Below are 18,708 nucleotides of genomic sequence, written 5' to 3'. Positions count from 1 at the left end.
GCAGCCTGCCCCTTGCCCCTGTAAGCAGTCAGTCCCCTGCCCCTGTGTATAGACAGACCCAGTTTGCCCAATTCATAAAAAAAGAAAGTCTATACTGGCTGTCGGCACACACAATACTATTGCAGCAATGGCGGCTGACCTCAGAGCCTATGACGTCGCATGGACTTGCCCCTTCCGGACGAATCGAACAGAAGACCTGCAGGGGGCGCCGGAAAGATGAGTTATTAACTTTCTTTTTTTACTCAAGTATAAGCCGAGTTTGGGTATTTGAGCACATTTTTTTGTGCTGTAAAACTCAGCTTATACTCCAGTATATATACGGTAATACTCACTGACTTTTACATGAACAGAATTAAAGAGCAAAGGGGTATTGAACATATTTCTGCTTCATGTTTTGCAAGCGTTTATGAAGAATCTTCAGTATTTTCTGAGAGGACTATTTACAGACATAGCTGCACATTCCTTCATTTTATTTTCCAACAGTTCTCCAGTGCCAGAAACCTTGATAATTTCCGACAATATTAAGTGAATGTTACTGGTGATTTCAGGCTGAGATTTGTATTGGTTGGTTTCAAACGCGATAATGAAAACTATCATGGGAGCAGGTGTTTTCTTGTTTTGTTATTGCTTCTCTTGCTCTGCTCTAAGTGTCTGCAGTGATAGGAGATTGAAACCGTGATTGTTTGAGAACTGCTGGAGTTCAAGCCTGAAATAAACATGTTACACTCAGTAAAATTCTAGTCTTTAAAAAGGTACTTCCTAAAATCAAGCCTATTCTATGAAATTGTTGAGATATAGGGGATTCTTTTTTATTAAACACTTTTGTATAAGAGCTACGCTTCCCTTACTTGGAGAGAAAAATAAAAAATATGGTGGCCAAGGCAAGGTATCCTTCCATCTACCATGTCTAAGGGCACATGACCTAGTAACTCAGCCTAGATACACACTTTATGTATTGTTGAGATAGCTATAAATCTGTTTTAATTTATTATTTAAAGAAAATCAAGCATAATAACCCAGGGCACTTACTTAAACACCCAGGTACCATAACGGTGGTAATCTTTCTTTATTTGTTATCCATAGCCCCCTTCCTTCTAAAATCAACTTTAAAATTATGCTAATGAGCCAGCCAGAAAGGCTCAGGGGTTGTTACCTGAGTCCCTCAGTGCAGCAGATTCACATGCTGTTGCAATGAGCATAACACATCTAACTGAAGCCCCTGCTTTGTCCCTCTTCCCTATGCCTGTCTAATCTAGCAACAGCAGGAAGTGCAGGGGGAGGGGAGACCTACTCTGCTCATTGTAAAAGAACTGTGAAGCTACAGCACTGTTGAAATTTGGTAACGCCCACAGAGCAGTTTAAGCTCATTTGCATAATTATAAAAGTTGATTTTAGAAGGAAGGAGGCCATGCACAATAAATATATAAGAAGATTAACACAGTCACTGTGCCTAGATATATAAATAATTGTTTATTGTTTATTTTGAATGATTTTTAAATAATGTTCTTCCAGAGTTCCCAATATTTATAAAAAAGATTACCTATCAACATTTAAAAGGTCCTATGTCACTATTCAGAACCTGGTATACACAATTTAGCAGCTTCCTTTAAAAATGAATAATAAGCTATAGTGTGAATTCACATTAGTAGGCTAAATTGTCTAATATATTTTATTAAGAAATTCTGCTAAGGCCCCATTCAAACAGCCTTGATCTGGTTCTACAAATTGCGCTTGACGTTTGAAAATAATACTAATAGCATACTACAGTCAGGGAGAGTAAAAAGGGTTAACACTCACTTTTAAAAAGATTTTAAAGGATGCACAGTAAGTACCAAATCTGCACTTCTTACACTAGACTTGAAGCCTACATCTATCTACCTTGATGAAGTCTCTCTCTTCGCTTGTATGTTTACCCACCTCTGAACAGTGAATGTTAACCCTTTTTACTCTCTCCCTGGCTGTAGTATGCTATGAGTATTATTTGCAAACATCAAGTGCAATTTGTGCAACCAGATCACGGACATTTTAAATAATAGAAAGTGAATACATTTCTATATTCTTTTATTTTTGTAATAAATTGCTGGCTATCAAATCAGTCTCATCTCCACTAGTTTTGCATACACATCTAAAGAGTCCATTCACTACATTAAAACTCAATTAAAATAGACACAAATAACAAATGTTGAAAGCGTGACATTTACTTTAATTCAAATATAGAATTAAATCAATTAGACTTTACAATTGCTTTTCATGTATTAAAAAAGAACCCTATTGCCAGACCTCTCAAAAACACTTATCCATATGGAAAACATTAGAAATACTATAATAGCAGACATTATGCTAATGAAAATGTGAGCAGAGCTTAGAAATGTATAATCTAGATTAACAAAATACAAGTGCATTTTATTTCATAGATAGCAACCAATAATAAGCAGAACAGAGCAGGCTTCATTGATTCCGTGTTCGCTTTAGTCTCATGGTTGGAAAATTAAAGTGTTAGCCAGACACATCACTAATATAAGTAAAACCTCTGATCATTTTAAATGTGTGGAATGTAATTATCGAAGTGCAGCAGGGATACTATATACACATCTCCTTTGAACAACCTCATTTTAAAGGTGCAAGTTTGCTTATCAAACAACCCCTAAAATGGGCTAGTATTTATAATGAAGTCCTCTAAAAAAACTTAAGTTTCTGAATTGACTTTTTTATTTTCCAACTAAAATCTATCTTACAGAGATGTAATACATGATTATCTAAGGAACATATAACTTTAATCCTAAGTAACATTTAGCCTTGCCTCTATAAAACTAAGATTATTCATGCTTAAAGGGCATCTACCACCAGGATGATAGACTGTATGCAAATGAGCCTGAAGGGCTCCAGGTTCCATAGATGTTAATGGTGCCTAGAGCCCCTCAGACTCATTCACATACAGTCTATAATCCTGGTGGTAGATTTCCTTTAAGCACTGTTAACTTCAGTAACACATTGGGGCAGATTTACTTACCCGGTCCATTCGCGATCCAGCGGCGCCTTCTCTGCGGTGGATTCGGGTCTTCCGGCGATTCACTAAGGCAGTTCCTCCGACGTCCACCAGCTGTCGCTGCTGCGCTGAAGTCCGCCGAGGTCCCCCGGAGTGCACGATCAATTGCCGGGTGAAGGTAAGCGCGTGTCCAGCGACCCTTTTTTTTTTTTTAATGCATCGGTTTCTCCGAATCCGTCGGGTTTTCGTACGGCCACGTCCCCCGATTTCCGTCGCGTGTATGGCAGCGCCGATGCACCACTTCCCAATCGCGTGTACTGAAATCCCGGGGCAATACCGGGAATATCGGCGCAAAACGGAAAAATTCGGTTAACCCGTCGCAAAAACGTGAATCGTTACTTAAAGATCATATGATATTGTCTATAAATTTGGAAGCGGATCCTCTCTCATGTTTTTCCTTCTCTTACTTACAAAATAGTTAGTCTCAGGTTTAAAGAGTTAAGGTACTCAAAATACTGCATGGGAGTTGGTTTTTAACTTACAAAGCACCTTAGTGAGACATGTAGTTATGATGCTTTAAAGGAGTTAGGCTTTAGGCCTATTGTAAGAAGTGCAGATTTAGTACTTACTGTGCATCCATTTTTAAAATCACAAATAAAGTGAAACGGCAGAACTGTTTTCATTACACTTTCTTTTATGCTTAGCATTCAATTTAACAAATAACATATCTTTACTCTAGGAGTTAGTCTTAACTTGCGATTTGCAGAACAATACATTGCATTTATGTAAATTGACAGATTCCACTATCAAACCTAGTCTACAAATCTTCTATAAATAGTACATACCATTTATTACATTGTGGTCAGTCTTGCTTACAAGTCATCATTTTCATTTATTTTAAAAATAGACTACTCACAAAATCATCTCTAAATCTCCAAATGTCTGACACAGACAGAAGTCATCATTTTTAAGGCTTTTTGAAGTCATCCCATAATAATGCAAGTGATACAATAAAGTAAAATAACAGACATTAATAAAAATAGATTCCCTTGAAGACTAAGATTTTGAACAAGATTTACAGCATCTTAAACATAGATACAATCACCCATTTATCAGCAATTTCCTCACATTATAAGTATAAAATACTCTCCTTAACACATTTTACATTAAACCAATTACTGCTTGTAGGCAAAGTAAAAGTTTAAAATAAAGTACCACGATGCTTAAAAAGGGTCAAATGGAACTGATACATATGAGTATTGTTACAAATTTAGAATTTGAAAATTATTTTTGCATTATTTTATTCATCATCTTTTTGCTTATTGATCAATAAAGTTTTGTTGAAATTGCAAAAAGTTTCAGTATATAGGGAGCTCCTTCTGCACAAATTTGTATGCGACAATACTTTACATAGTCAGTATTGCTACAATGCAAGTTTTTGGGCCCATAAAAATGATGAACAATGAACTCACTATTCAAAAGTATTAAAATATTTCATGGACCCAGTTACGGAGGAAAACATTACAAATAAGTAAGACTTGAAATCCATGGCATGCTGAAAAATGTTGAATCTCAATCTGATCGTCAGTACACTACTGAATACACAGTAATGTGGTTGATCAAGCTCCTTCTGACTGCAAAGTGTGTTTTCTGAAATAATGTATGGATAGGGCCTCACTTCTTGCTGAACTACAGTAGTCATGCACTCAACAGCTTGAACGTTCGCAGGACAGACTAAAAATTCGGTAGGAATTGTGCTTGCATTGTTTTTCTATGTAACTGCTGGATCAAGTTCTGGATGTTTCCTCCACAAAGGCCTCCGTTATAGAATGTTCATACATCACTTCATTATCCTTTCCCATGATAACTTACAGCTATCGAGTTACCTAGGGAAATAAAACAGAAATGCTTTAGGCTTACATTTTAACTCATTTCTAATAGTGTTTGCACATGTTGCCAATTATTTTAAAAATAATAAATATATTTTCTTCTTTTAAGGTTAATTGCATTGTATCATTTCACTTTTTATAGAAAGAAAAACATAAACTGCAGAGATTTTCTAGTCAAATTACGAACTCAAGTTATTTTAGATCTTATGAGTATAGATTCATCATACAAGTCTTGTCATCAAAAGTCATGGTGCTTGTGAGGATCATATGTACAGCATACCTTCATACATTTGTGTAGTGCAGCACTTTTAACTCTGATAATTAGAGATGGGCGAATCGATTCGAGCAAAGTGGAATTCGATACAAATTTCACAGGAAATTCGATCCGTCACAAATCCGAAGTTTACGCTGATTCGAGGGAACAAAGTTTTTTCCACCTCTTTTTTAGCTAAATGGGCGTGAGCACAATGTGTTACATGGGGCAGAGAACTCTGGGAAGGAGAAAGGAACACCCTCAATGACATCTGCAGACCTGTAAGCCAATCAGCAACCGGCAGGCTTATGTGATGTCACACAGCCCTATAAAAACTGTCAGCCATTTGCAATCTCTCTGCATGTGCTGTCTGTAGCATCTAACTGGTTTTACTGTACTGTGCTGTAAAGATTTCTGCTCTAATCCCAGGGTGTCCGTTTAGGAAGATCTGTATACCCCAAATATCCGTTCTTTTTTGTTACTGAAGGGAAAAGGAAGAAATCTCTGTCATATCCACACAGCTGCTGTAGTGATTTCTGCTCCTCTCCCTGGGTGTGCATTTTGGGGCATCTGTATAACGCAAATTACAATAGTTTTTTGTTGCTTAAGTTGAGAGCAAGAAATAAGTGTCAAATCCACGTAGTTTATATAGTGCTTTTCACTGTAATTACTGGGTGTCTGTTGTGGGGTATCTGTATAACGCAAATTCCAATACTTTTTGTTGCTAAAGTTGAGAGCAAGAAATACGTGTCAAATCCACGTCGTTGATTAACCACTATGTCAGAAAGAAAGATGGTAGGTGGAGTAGGCAGGGGTCGCAGCACAGTAAGGGGATGTAGCAGGAGGGGTGACTCTGTGAGGCAAAAGCTGCTGTTGTCATGTAGCGGCAGTGTGTTGATCAACAACCCAAAGTTTAGCAATTTCTTCCAAGGTGCAAGGCAGCACGGATGTTTGGAGCTGTAACTACGGTCAGGGCCAGCGCATGTCCTTTACGGCGCATTGGGTGAATGTGCTTCCCGCCCAGCCACACCAACAACTTGAACAGGAGACGCCGCTTTCTCCTCCACGTTGACAAACAGCTGCTCCTGCGCCTCCTCCCTCTCCACCACCACCTCAGCCTTCACAAGTGCTGCTCCATCATACCACATGAGCAGGGCACAGCAGTGTCACGCTATACTACACCTGGGCGAACAAAGTCACACAGGGGAGGAACTGCTCCGCCTCATGCAAGAAGAAATCAATGTGTGGCTTTCTCCACGACGATTGCAAATTGGAACCTTGGTGACAAACAATGGGAGGAACATGGTGTCCGCACTGCACTGAGAATGGATGGTCCATGCGGTCTGCATGGCGCATATGTTCAATCTGGTTGTCAACAGGTTCCTGAAGACTTCCACCCATCTGCAAGACATTCTTAAAATGGCCAGGAAGGGGGCCATGTTATTTGTCAGTCGACAGGACTGTGGGATGAATAACGTCATTCTACTGCTTCATGTCCTGGAACAGATGCTGCAAAATCTGTCTGGAAAGGGCACTGGAGAAGCGGCAACTACATCTCATGGCCACATGAGTCCGGTGGGAGCTGAACTGGAGGAGGAGGACATTGGAGCACAAGCAGAGTCTGTTGAAATTAGAGGTTTTTCTACCCAGGTGACAGGAGAGGAAGAGCAGGAGCATCCGGAGGAGGTAAAAGATGAGGCAGATGACCCAGAAGCACTGTGGCGGTATACAGTGGAAATGGAGGCCGGGAGTCCCTCAGAGTCACTTGCGCAGATGGCCCACAACATGCTGCTTTGCCTAACTAGTAATAGCCGAATAGTCAACATTCGGCATAAGGATGATTTTTGGCTCTCCACCCTCTTGGACCCTCGCTACCAGTCAAAAATGGTTGCCTTTTTTTCGAGTGGCTGAGAAGGAGAAACAACTGTCATACTGTAGAGATATACTGTGCAGACAGTTGGCCGCTGCGTATGTGCGCCATTGTCCATCCTCTGTCAGGTCTGAGCAGGGGATTCCTGGCAATCATCGCTCACGTACTACTGCCATGGCTGCTGTGGGGAGATTTGGGGGTAGGAGTAGTCGCAGCTCCATCAGCAGCAGCTTAAGTCTGGAGTCCTTAATGAGCAGCTTCCAGCCACCACCAGCAGCAGCAGGACATGGAGCAGACCCTGGCCTACTTGGACAGCACTCTACCACTGCAGGTAGAGGATCCACTGGATTACTGGGCAGCCAAACTTGATGTGTGGCTGCAACTTGTGGAGTTTGCATTAGAGAAGCTGTCCTGCCTGGCCAGTAGTGTGGGGGCCATCGTTACCCCAAGGAGAACCCACTCGTCCACTCGTAATGTGGAGAGACTGACCTTTGTCAAGATGAATCAGGCTTGGATCGGCCAGGATTTCAACAAACCAATGTCTTATGCATCAGATAAGAACAGCCATGATGCCTCCCTCAAACATTGAGAAATGAGTCTGGATTCTAACTACCTGCCTCAGCCACTATTCTGATGCTGCCACCCGCCTGATGCCACACATCTGCTGCCTGTTGCTCCATCTGCCTCTCACCATCTTTAACAGGGACTAGACACCTCCACACACTGTCATTGTACCACTCTCTGACCTCCTGCTGCTGCTGGCACATCCACACTCTATCACTGTGGCACTCTGTGGTCTACCAGGTTTCTGCCACCTCCAGAATTTGTCATTGTGCCCCTATCTGACCTCCTGCTGCTGCTGCCACTGCCACCTGCACACTCTAACATTGTGCCACACTGAGTCCTACCATGTTGCTGCCACCTCCCGAATTTTTCATTGTGCCACTCTCTGACTTCATGCTGCTGCTGCCACTGCTGCCTCCCTGCTCTAATATTGAGCCACACTGTGGCCTACCATGTTGCTGCCACCTCCCGAATTTTTCATTGTGCCACTCTCTGACCTCATGCTGCTGCTGCTGCCACTGCCGCCTCCACGCTCTAACATTGTGCCACACTGTAGCCTACCATGTTGCTGCCACCTCCCGCATTTTTCATTGTGCCACTCTCTGACCTCATGCTGCTGCTGCTGCTGCTGCTACTGCCCCTGCCGTCTCCACGCTCTAACATTGTGCCACACTGTGGCCTACCATGTTGCTGCCACCTCCCGCATTTTTCATTGTGCCACTCTCTGACCTCATGCTGCTGCTGCTGCTGCCCCTGCCGTCTCCATGCTCTAACATTGTGCCACACTGTGGCCTACCATGTTGCTGCCACCTCCCGCATTTTTCAGTGTGCCACTCTCTGACCTCATGCCGCTGCTGCTGCCACTGCCACCTTTGAAGTTCTTTTTTGGCAAAGTCATAATCTTTTCAGGGAAATTGTAATGGATGATGCATGTGGCATTTCTAATCTTCAAATTTAAATTAAAAATTTCAACTTCGAATTTATTTCAAACTTCTTATTCATTTCAAACTTTGAAGTCATTGTACCACTCTGTGGCCTAACATGTTGCTGCCAGCTCCAGAATTTGTCATTGAGCCACTCTCTGACCTCCTGGTGCTGCTGCTGTTGCCACCACTGCCACCTCCACGCTCTAACATTGTGCCACACTGTGGTCCACCATTTTGCTGCCACCTAAAGAATTTGTCATTGTGCCACTCTCTGACCTCATGCCACTGCTGCTGCTGCCACTTACACCTTTGAAGTTCTTTTTTGGTAAAGACATAATATTTTCAGGGAAATTGTAATGGATGATGCATGTGGCATCTCTAATCTTCAAATTTAAATAAAAAATGTCAGCTTCAAATTCATTTCAAACTTCTTCTTCATTTCAAACCTCAAATTAATTGTGCCACTCTGTGGCCTACGATGTTGCTGCCACCTTCATAATTTGTCAATGTGCCACTCTGCGGCCTACTCATGCTGCTGCTAACTGACCGCTGTTTCCCTGGAACAGTCTTTGATTTCCGTAATGCTGTTGTCACCCTCCACCACTCTATGACATTGCCACTATGTTTGGTTTTCCCCTTCATTCCAACTGTCAGCAGGAATGAAAAGCTTCAGGATTAAAAGCCAAAGCAGGAGTGGATACAAAACTCAGAGGACATGCAAATATCGCATTTACTTGTCATCTCAGTTCTGGATCCACTACTGTTAGTTTCTGGCTTTAGCAATACTGATGGATTAATGAACGATTGAAAGAGGACTCTGACGGTTGAAAAGAAGGGCAAAATGATCAGTGACGTCAGTGCAAAACTATTGTCGACACTCTCTCCACTTTTGGGGGGTTTCTATATGTATCTGCGTTTAACAGAAGAGATTCTTTCGTAATCATCTGATGTCAGTGTAAAAAGAGTGCACTCTTTGATGTTATAGTGGGATCTTGGCCCTCAGCTCAGTCCTTTCAAGCTAGAGCAGATGTTACCTTGTCAGGCTGTGTTCCAGCTTCACTTATTTGGTGAAGTTGGCCCCTGTAAGTGCCCTTTTGAATTGAAGATTGATGCGACCGCTGTCATGTGCGTGTCATACTAAAACACAGCATTGTTTGAAGACCAAACCACGCTCCCTATGCATATTTAAGCATGGCACAACGTTCTACAACACCCTACAGGCTCTCTACAGTCAGGAAATACCTGTTTTTTACCATGATTCGTCATGATTCAATTTGGGTCGATTCTAATTTTTTTCAAAAAATTCGGCTAATAAAGTCGAATTGTATTTCAACAAATTCGCCCATCTCTAATGACAATATTTCCAAAACATTGGATGGTGGTTGTATTAAACCACAGCATGGACCAAACATACTGTAGTTCCGTTCTCTCCATAAAACTAGCCAGCATCTTCAACTTGGCAGCAAGCTGATTCCCACTTTGAAGACGGTAGACCAGAGGAGAGTGGCGTAATTAGGAGACGCAGTGCCCCATAGTAAATGTCTGAAGGGGACCCCACTTACCCCTTAAAATATACACACATACACACAGTGTATGCACACCATATACAGAGACAGAACATATACACATCACATATGCATATACATTTACAGCATATTCACATGAAATACCCCAGATGCTGGGGTCCCCTGATGCTGTGGACCCCATAGCAGCTGCTATGGCTTCTAACCCCTGTAGTTACGCCCCTAGATGCTTTCTCACTCTATTCATACTTTGCCGTTTGGGCTTTAAATGTAGCTGAAGAATTACAGGGACAAGTACTGGCCTATAATCAGAATTCTAAAGAAACTTATTCGGATTTTTAGGTTCTTAGTTTTACTTTAATGAAGGTATTTTTTTAATATTGACATTCTTGCTTACATCACATTATGACAGCAAAGCAATGTATCCTAAATTCAACATTCAAGTTTTTAAAAACTTTTTAAAAACTATGGCCAATTTTACAAAATGAGTTAAATGTGAGTCTTATAATTTTTTCCCATCAAAAATCTCCAGGTATCTGACTATATATAACGCTTATTTTCAAGGCCATGTGCAATGGCTTTCTCTATTCTCAGCTGCATTATCAGCCTCAGGAGATCTGGAGCTTATTACCCAATTACATAATTGCGCCACAATCATGTCATATGTCTCAAAGGAACAACACTACATTCAAAGCCTCATTAAGATTTTTCTTTCATTGAACAAGGATTGATTTAAGGTCTGATTTGGGTACAATTTTATTGTAACCATTCAACTAGGTAAACTATTGATTGATGTAACAGATTAAAGTTCTTGACATTTTGACAAAAAATAACCTGAAACACTAAAATAGTTTATTTCTAAGCAGAGGGAAATTAAACTGATTCATGCTATGACTTAAGGCATCATTTCGCCCGAAACGCGTCAGCTTTTCTGTATGTATGAGGTCCCTATTTTAATGTAATATAATAAAACATTAAAGATTTTTTTAGTGCAGTGCTGGAACTCCTTCAATTCTTCTCCAGTGAAATTAAATTGAACTCCTACCTCCAGTGAAATGATACACAATGAATACATTGTGAAAGCTGCTTCACTGAAGAAGAATGGTTAAGACTAGAGATGAGCGAGCACTAAAATGCTCGGGTGCTCGTTATTCGAGACAAACTTTTCCAGATGCTCGAGTGCTCGTCTCGAATAACGAGCCCCATTGAAGTCAATGGGAGACCCGAGCATTTTTTTAATAAAACTGAACAGTAAAAGAACAGTGCAAAAAAAAAAAAATTCCAGATGTTTGCAGATGTTTTACTTGTAAGAACACATTGAAATAACACTATTCTTCACTTTGCAGGTGTTCGCGCGTGTCTCCCGCTAAGTTAGGAGATGTGCACGAACATCTGGAATGTGAAGAATATTGTTCTTTCAATGTGTTCTGCACTTAAATGCTCCTGTGTTCACTGTTTTTAATGTTTTAATTCTATTCTTCACATTGCAGGTGTGCGCGCGTGTCTCCCGGTTCGGAGATACGCGCGCACAGCTGCAAAGTGAAGAATAGAATTAAAACATTAAAAACAGTGAATACAGGACCATTTAAGTGCAGAACACATTGAAAGAACACTATTCTTCACATTCCAGATGTTCCGAACATCTCCTAAATTAGCGGGAGACACGCGCGAACACCTGGAAAGTGAAGAATAGTGTTATTTCAATGTGTTCTTACAAGTAAAACATATGGAAACATGTGTAATATTTTTTTTTTACAATAAAAATACTTTTATTCAATTTATTTTATTAATTTACTGCTCGATGTCGAGCCGGCGAGATACTCGTCCGAGTAACGAGCCGGTCCGAGTATGCTAATACTCGACCGAGCAGTATACTCGGACGAGTATACTCGCTCATCTCTAGTTAAGACCAATTAGATAATATAGGTAATATTTGGGGGCATTAGTTATATAAGAGGGCATTATTATTTTATTAGAGGACATTGTTTATATTATAGAATTTGAAAATCAGAGGGAACTCTTACTTTCAGCAGCAATCAGGCATTAATATATTCAGATATACATGGCTACTATTACATGAAGGGGCCACATGTTGAGGGGACACACAAGAGTATTATTATATAAATGGACCACAAAGGAACATTATTACTGTTATTTACATGGACAGGTGTTCAGAAAAGTGCAGTGTCAAATATACCAGTTTTGAAAACTTTACACAGGCAAGTTGCAGTTAGAAAAAGTGATGATGGGAGCTCTGGCAAAATGGGAGGGATAGGAAATGTGAATAATAATATTTAAAGGAAATTTACCATTAAAATCAAATATTATAAACCAGGGGCACTTACTCATAGTGACTGTGGTAATCTTACATGTATCCATGCAGTACTTAATAATTTATTCTATTTTTTCTTCGTTGGACAATTTTGATTCTACTCAAACCCTGGTAATTTATTCTTATACATTGGTATCCCAATCTGCACATAGTATTGGAAAGGAATAAGGAATATGCAAATACGTTTTTCAGCATGTGAAAACGGAAAACATTCCCCAATTCCTCTCTAATATACTTTACAAATTCCACTTTTCTATTCTTTACTATCAGGACTTATGGGAAATGTTTCTTAAGGAAATCTTCCATCAAAATCAAGTAATCAAGTGATAATGTTGTCACCTTCCTTCTAAAATCACTGACTGTTGAAAGTGTAAAAAAAGGGCCTGGATGCCAAATTTAGAGTTGGGACCCTCCAAAGATGAGGAAACATCATGGCACACTATTGGCAGAGGCTTTGTTACAGAATTTATTATGGGCATAAAGACTTCAAGTTAGCTTTATATGGTCATTTAAATCTAAAATTTTACATAAGTGCATAGTACAGGTTGAATGCAAGAAACTAATATATGTTATCAGTGCTTCTTTTTTTACTTAATTCACCTCTTTCCTCCCTAATCTACATTTCTCTTTGAAATATCTGCAAATTCCACCTTGCTAGCAACAAGATGACCTTGCTATTCAATAATATTGTTGTATTTTGGTAGTTATTCTCTATATTTAAGGACTTTCTGAATTGCTCCTGCAGTGTTTGGGGATGGAAAGCTGGGTGTTGTCATCAGAACCTGTGTGTTAGTATCAGCTGTGACTTGAGTAATAGATGGCTGAATCAGTTAACTGCTGGGGATGGCGTCCAGGAACTTCTTTATATATCTGCCTGATTCTGATGATAGATTGCTGGTTATTGCAGTCCTTTGACACTTTGTATCTCTCGCAATTGCTTTGCTATTCTGCTTATCCAAACACTGCAACATTCATTTCTCTTGCTATTCAATTCTCTACCTCACCACCAACTCAGATTTGATTTGGTTCTGCCTGACTTTGCTTGTCTATCTGTTAAATGTTGTTTGACACTCTGTGTCTTGTCATCTCTCCTACTGAAACCATGCTTTTCCTTACTTAAACTTTTTTCCTCAATGCTTGTTTGAATACTGGTCTGGCTCTGACTTCCCGTTACCTGTCTGCTGCACCATGCAGTAGCTGCAAGACAAAATAAATTTTCTACCTCATCTTGCAGTGTTTCTTAGGGTCTATTAACATGTTCTTGATAGTGGGTTTGGCCTTATGAGGGTGGTTTATCAGCCGTAGGTAGAGCCCTAGTCCTCACGGACGTCACAGGGTTATTTCACCCCAAGTATCTAGTCTGACCTAGTCAGTTTATGTCAAATGTCAAGTCTGGTTTTGGTTGTGCTGTTTTCTTGTTAAGTTATGAAAGGATCTTAGACCGATATATCAGAAGAATATTAGTTTATGAATGTTGTTTGTTTCTTTCTTTCCTTCTAATTATATATCTTCTGCCAGGTGTGCACCACCAAAGTTATGTATATTTTAATAAAAAGATTAAAATATATGAAAGGATCTTGACACCATCCGTGGGATTATTATCAGTATACAAGGTCAACAATTAATAATTTACTGGATGTAGCATACTGCAGTACTATTACCATAATATGACTCATTTTAGGGGTTGTGCCAGGTATACAACTCATTCCATCATTGGGGTTTCACCTCTAGTGCCACAGTCAGTGAAAAGAATAGGGTTACTTTTAGCCTTATCTTAATGAATCAGCAGTAATGCTGCTAAACTAATCTCTGTTCACGTATCCTGGTCAGCTCTTAGGGGATAAAAGGAACAGCAGTGTGGAACAGCAGTGTGATCCCTACACTCAGAACCTCATTTATCTGTCACTTTTGAGCTTTTCTCCAGATGGGTGAAAAGTTGACATTTTGGCATTAGGCCTTTCAGTATTATTTGAATAAAGTTTTAAACACAAATTTATATGAACCTTAAGCTTAGATTTTTAAGCAGCAATATAGCAATATGTTTTCTTTTTCGTACCATATGCAGCACAGGTGTACAATATCCCTGGGGATTTAGCATTACTGTGAAATAACATACCTTTTGAATACAAAATACACAGTTGATATACATGACTATTATGTATACAATATGCTCACATGTTTTGGTGAACTGCCAAAAGGATTTATCCGATGTGTTTAATGATTTTAATTTTATTCTTTTTTTTTTTTCCAGTTTGCAACCAAAGGCAGAACTCACTTTCATCATCTTTATGGAAACACCATTCACAGACGTGCAATCAAGATTCCCTGGAGTAACACACCGGCTGTTGAAATTATGATGTGTTTTAAAGTCAGTATGGTTGGGAATTTAGAATCCTCAACAGTGCGAGCTGTGAGTCTACTTACAAGTCATTTTACCTGGTGAATTTATGTTCAGATTTCATGTCTAAAATATTGTCATCATAAAATACAGTGGCTTTAACTATTTTTCTCATTTTAGTAGGATTTATGTCAGATTCTTTATACACAAAAGTGACTGCTGATGCAGTATTCATACCCTAACTTTATCAATCAAATTGGGTCACCTAGTTTCAGGAACTTTTGTTAAGGGTGGTAACCGACTTCTAGATTTCTAGATTTCCATTTTTTGTAATAATAAACTTTTTTAACTCTTATTCTCCTAGTTAGTTGTCCTAACTGTAAAAATAAAAACTGTAAGTGTTGTACATAATAGCTGTGACCTATGCCTCTTAAGGTAAAAGGATGTTGCATAGCTTTAAGCCTGGACATTTTTTGCCATTTATTTGTTTGTTTTTTGTGGGGGGGAGGGGCAGTGTACATGAATTTTTCTTAGCGGGTGATAAATATGGCATTTGGCATCTGTAGATGGTTGTTTTTTTTTTGATAATTTTTGTGCAACCCATCCAACACTTTTTCCTAACCAGGAGGGGAGTGGAGTTTTTATGCACAAAAATCATGCTACTTATTCTAATACTCTGTGACAGTTGAAAGACTCAAACATATGGATTCCAGTGCTAAATTAGGTGCAAAACCCAGTAAAAATCAGGCTAAGTTAACTTTGCAGAGAGTGTGTCAAACCTGCAAAATAACTAACCAAAAAAAAGTTGTAAGAACATAAAATAGAAGGATGTGATAAATGTACACTATAGTGTTATTAATGCAAAAAAAAACTATTTAATGATCTATTCTTGTTTCAACTGGTTCATTTATTACATTTCAGAAAATATACATTAAAAAACATTCTCCATAAGAATACAGCTACCACTCCAGGTTCCAATAAACTGTGAGATATGATTGTTATTTGCTGTGGCACTTGTGTTTGATCCATGTTGTCTCTTTGTCTGACTGAGTCCCATAGGGAACATGATAGTTAATGATAATTGCCTTTCTGAGATCAGCACAGTATTGGTTTGGCAGTTCAAAAAGACAGATTCTAGACAGATTGGAAATATTTTTTAAATCAGGTGATAAATATCACTTTTTAGTGATAGCCATTTTTTTAACTTCACCTTCAACTTAGTGTTTATTCAAGGTGGAATACGTAACAAAGTTATATGGTTTTGACAATCAAGGTGGTAACATATAACCACCTAAAAAAATTGTCTACTAGAAACACAGGAAACACAGGTTTCCATCTTGGTTATTTGTGGCATAAAGACAGGGTGATGCTAGATGTGGTTCCCAAAAATGAGGGGCCCCTCTTTCTTTCACGGAATACCTGAGGATCTTTGCGTAGCTTTTTAGTTAACTTCACAAAGAAGGTCTTTCCCAGTCTTTCCCTCAATAGACTGTATGAACAACCCCTTAGTTGCAGCATTCTATAGTGACCATGGCATAACCCCCTAAAATACTTGATAGAAATATTGATCAGAGTAATCTCAGATATCTCTTAAAAAGCCTTCATCAGTTAAATATCATACTGTCTGATGAATAGTCATTCACTTAGACATTATAATAGATAATATTGGCAGGATAAATTTTGCTAGATTTAGAAGAGACTATGGGGATGGGGATTAATAAGTGATTTTAAAGCCACTGTTCCTGTTACTGAACCTGTACTGTGAAAATTAAAAATGAAAAAACCCCACAAATTTACGATATTTTCACATCCAACCTCATAAAAAAAGGATAAAAAGTGATCAAAAAGTAACATTTACCCTGGCATGATACAAATAAAAAGTACAGCTTTTCCTGCAAAAAACAAGCTATAAAAGAGCTCCATATATAAAAAAATAAAAATGTTATTCCTTTTTGAACATGGCGATGCAATAACAAGCTAATTTCCCAACAAATGAGTTTATATTGTGCAAAACAAGGCAACCATAAAAAAGCTATATAAATCGTGTATCACTGTAATTATGGTGACCTATAGAATCAAGATAACATATTATTTTTATGGTACAGTGAACGGCCTACAAAGAAACCCTAAACCAAAATTAATGATTTTCTTATACCCGCCAAGAAAGAGTTAATAAAATGTCATCAATTAACTATTGAACCCCCCTAAGTGATGCACCTGAAAAGTGGATCTCATTCTGAAAATAATTAGCCCTCATTTGTCCATGATACAAAAAATAAAGATTTTATAGCCTGTAAAATGTGATAAGCAACTCTGAGTGGTGCCTCCTTCCCAGCCATGCGCCCATACAGCAGTTTACCAACACATATGGGGTATTGGCATACTCGGGAGAAATTGGGTATCAAACTTTGTGAAGCATTATGTAATTTAATCTGTTATGATTTTTTTTTTGTTTTTTAGGCCAAATTAAATGTACAAATTATAAATTTCACCTCCATTTTGTTTTTACCTCTGTAAAACACCTAAAGATTTAACAAACTTCTTAAAGTTTGTTTCTCATATATTGAGGGGTGTAGTTTCAATAATGGGGTAATTTATGGGGTTTTACTAATATTAGGCCTCTCAAAGTCACTTGAAAACTGAGCAGTTGCCTGTAAAGATAGGTTTTGGTGATTTTCATAACTAAACTAAAGTCTGGTATGGTAAATGTTACAAGATTTGTGTATCTGTTAATGTGCTCAGCATTCAGAGCTTTGCACAGACTGAATAAAATTGTCAAATCAGGTCTACATATAAAATTCTATACAACTTTTTAGGTATGTGTGCTATTCATAGGAATAATACAATAATACAATACAATAATACAAACATATTAAATAGTATGATGTATTTAGTAAAGTAATATACACTCACTGGCCACTTTATTAGGTACACCATGCTAGTAACGGGTTGGACCCCCTTTTGCCTTCAGAACTGCCTCAATTCTTCGTGGCATAGATTCAACAAGGTGCTGGAAGCATTCCTCAGAGATTTTGATCCATATTGACATGATGGCATCACACAGTTGCCGCAGATTTGTCGGCTGCACATCCATGATGCGAATCTCCCGTTCCACCACATCCCAAAGATGCTCTATTGGATTGAGATCTGGGGACTGTGGAGGCCATTTGAGTACAGTGAACTCATTGTCATGTTCAAGAAACCAGTCTGAGATGATTCCAGCTTTATGACATGGCGCATTATCCTGCTGAAAGTAGCCATCAGATGTTGGGTACATTGTGGTCATAAAGGGATGGACATGGTCAGCAACAATACTCAGGTAGGCTGTGGCGTTGCAACGATGCTCAATTGGTACCAAGGGGCCCAAAGAGTGCCAAGAAAATATTCCCCACACCATGACACCACCACCACCAGCCTGAACCGTTGATACAAGGCAGGATGGATCCATGCTTTCATGTTGTTGACGCCAAATTCTGACCCTACCATCCGAATGTCGCAGCAGAAATCGAGACTCATCGGACCAGGCAACGTTTTTCCAATCTTCTACTGTCCAATTTCGATGTGCTTGTGCAAATTGTAGCCTCAGTTTCCTGTTCTTAGCTAAAAGGAGTGGCACCTGGTGTGGTCTTCTGCTGCTGTAGCCCATCTGCCTCAAAGTTCGACATACTGTGCGTTCAGAGATGCTCTTCTGCCTACCTTGGTTGTAACGGGTGGCGATTTGAGTCAATGTTGCCTTTTTATCTGCTCAAACCAGTCTGCCCATTCTCCTCTGATCTCTGGCATCAACAAGGCATTTCTGCCCACAGAACTGCCGCTCACTGGATGTTTTTTCTTTTTCAGACTATTCTCTGTAAACCCTAGAGATGGTTGTGCGTGAAAATCCCAGTAGATCAGCAGTTTCTGAAATACTCAGACCAGCCCTTCTGGCACCAACAACCATGCCACATGCAAAGGCACTCAAATCACCTTTCTTCCCCATACTGATGCTCGGTTTGAACTGCAGGAGATTGTCTTGACCATGTCTACA

General features: G+C 39.3%; 1 protein-coding gene across 2 annotated transcripts in view; it reads right to left on the bottom strand.

Annotated features, from left to right (window-relative positions):
* Nucleotides 1-2,182: 2,182 nt before the first annotated feature.
* The window catches only part of TAFA2 (TAFA chemokine like family member 2), a 144,550-nt gene continuing 128,024 nt past the window's right edge, over nt 2,183-18,708 (bottom strand). For both annotated transcript variants that reach the window (XM_072146813.1, XM_072146814.1), the window contains exon 6: nt 2,183-4,872. In XM_072146813.1, the coding sequence (XP_072002914.1) occupies nt 4,861-4,872 (12 nt within the window). In that variant the 3' untranslated portion in view covers nt 2,183-4,860. The remainder of the gene's footprint in view (nt 4,873-18,708) is intronic.

Source organism: Engystomops pustulosus, chromosome 4, assembly GCF_040894005.1.
Source record: "Engystomops pustulosus chromosome 4, aEngPut4.maternal, whole genome shotgun sequence".
Classification (NCBI taxonomy): Eukaryota; Metazoa; Chordata; class Amphibia; order Anura; family Leptodactylidae; genus Engystomops; species Engystomops pustulosus.
Note: the sequence above shows the minus strand (reverse complement) of the source record. Positions and strands in the feature narration are given on the sequence as shown.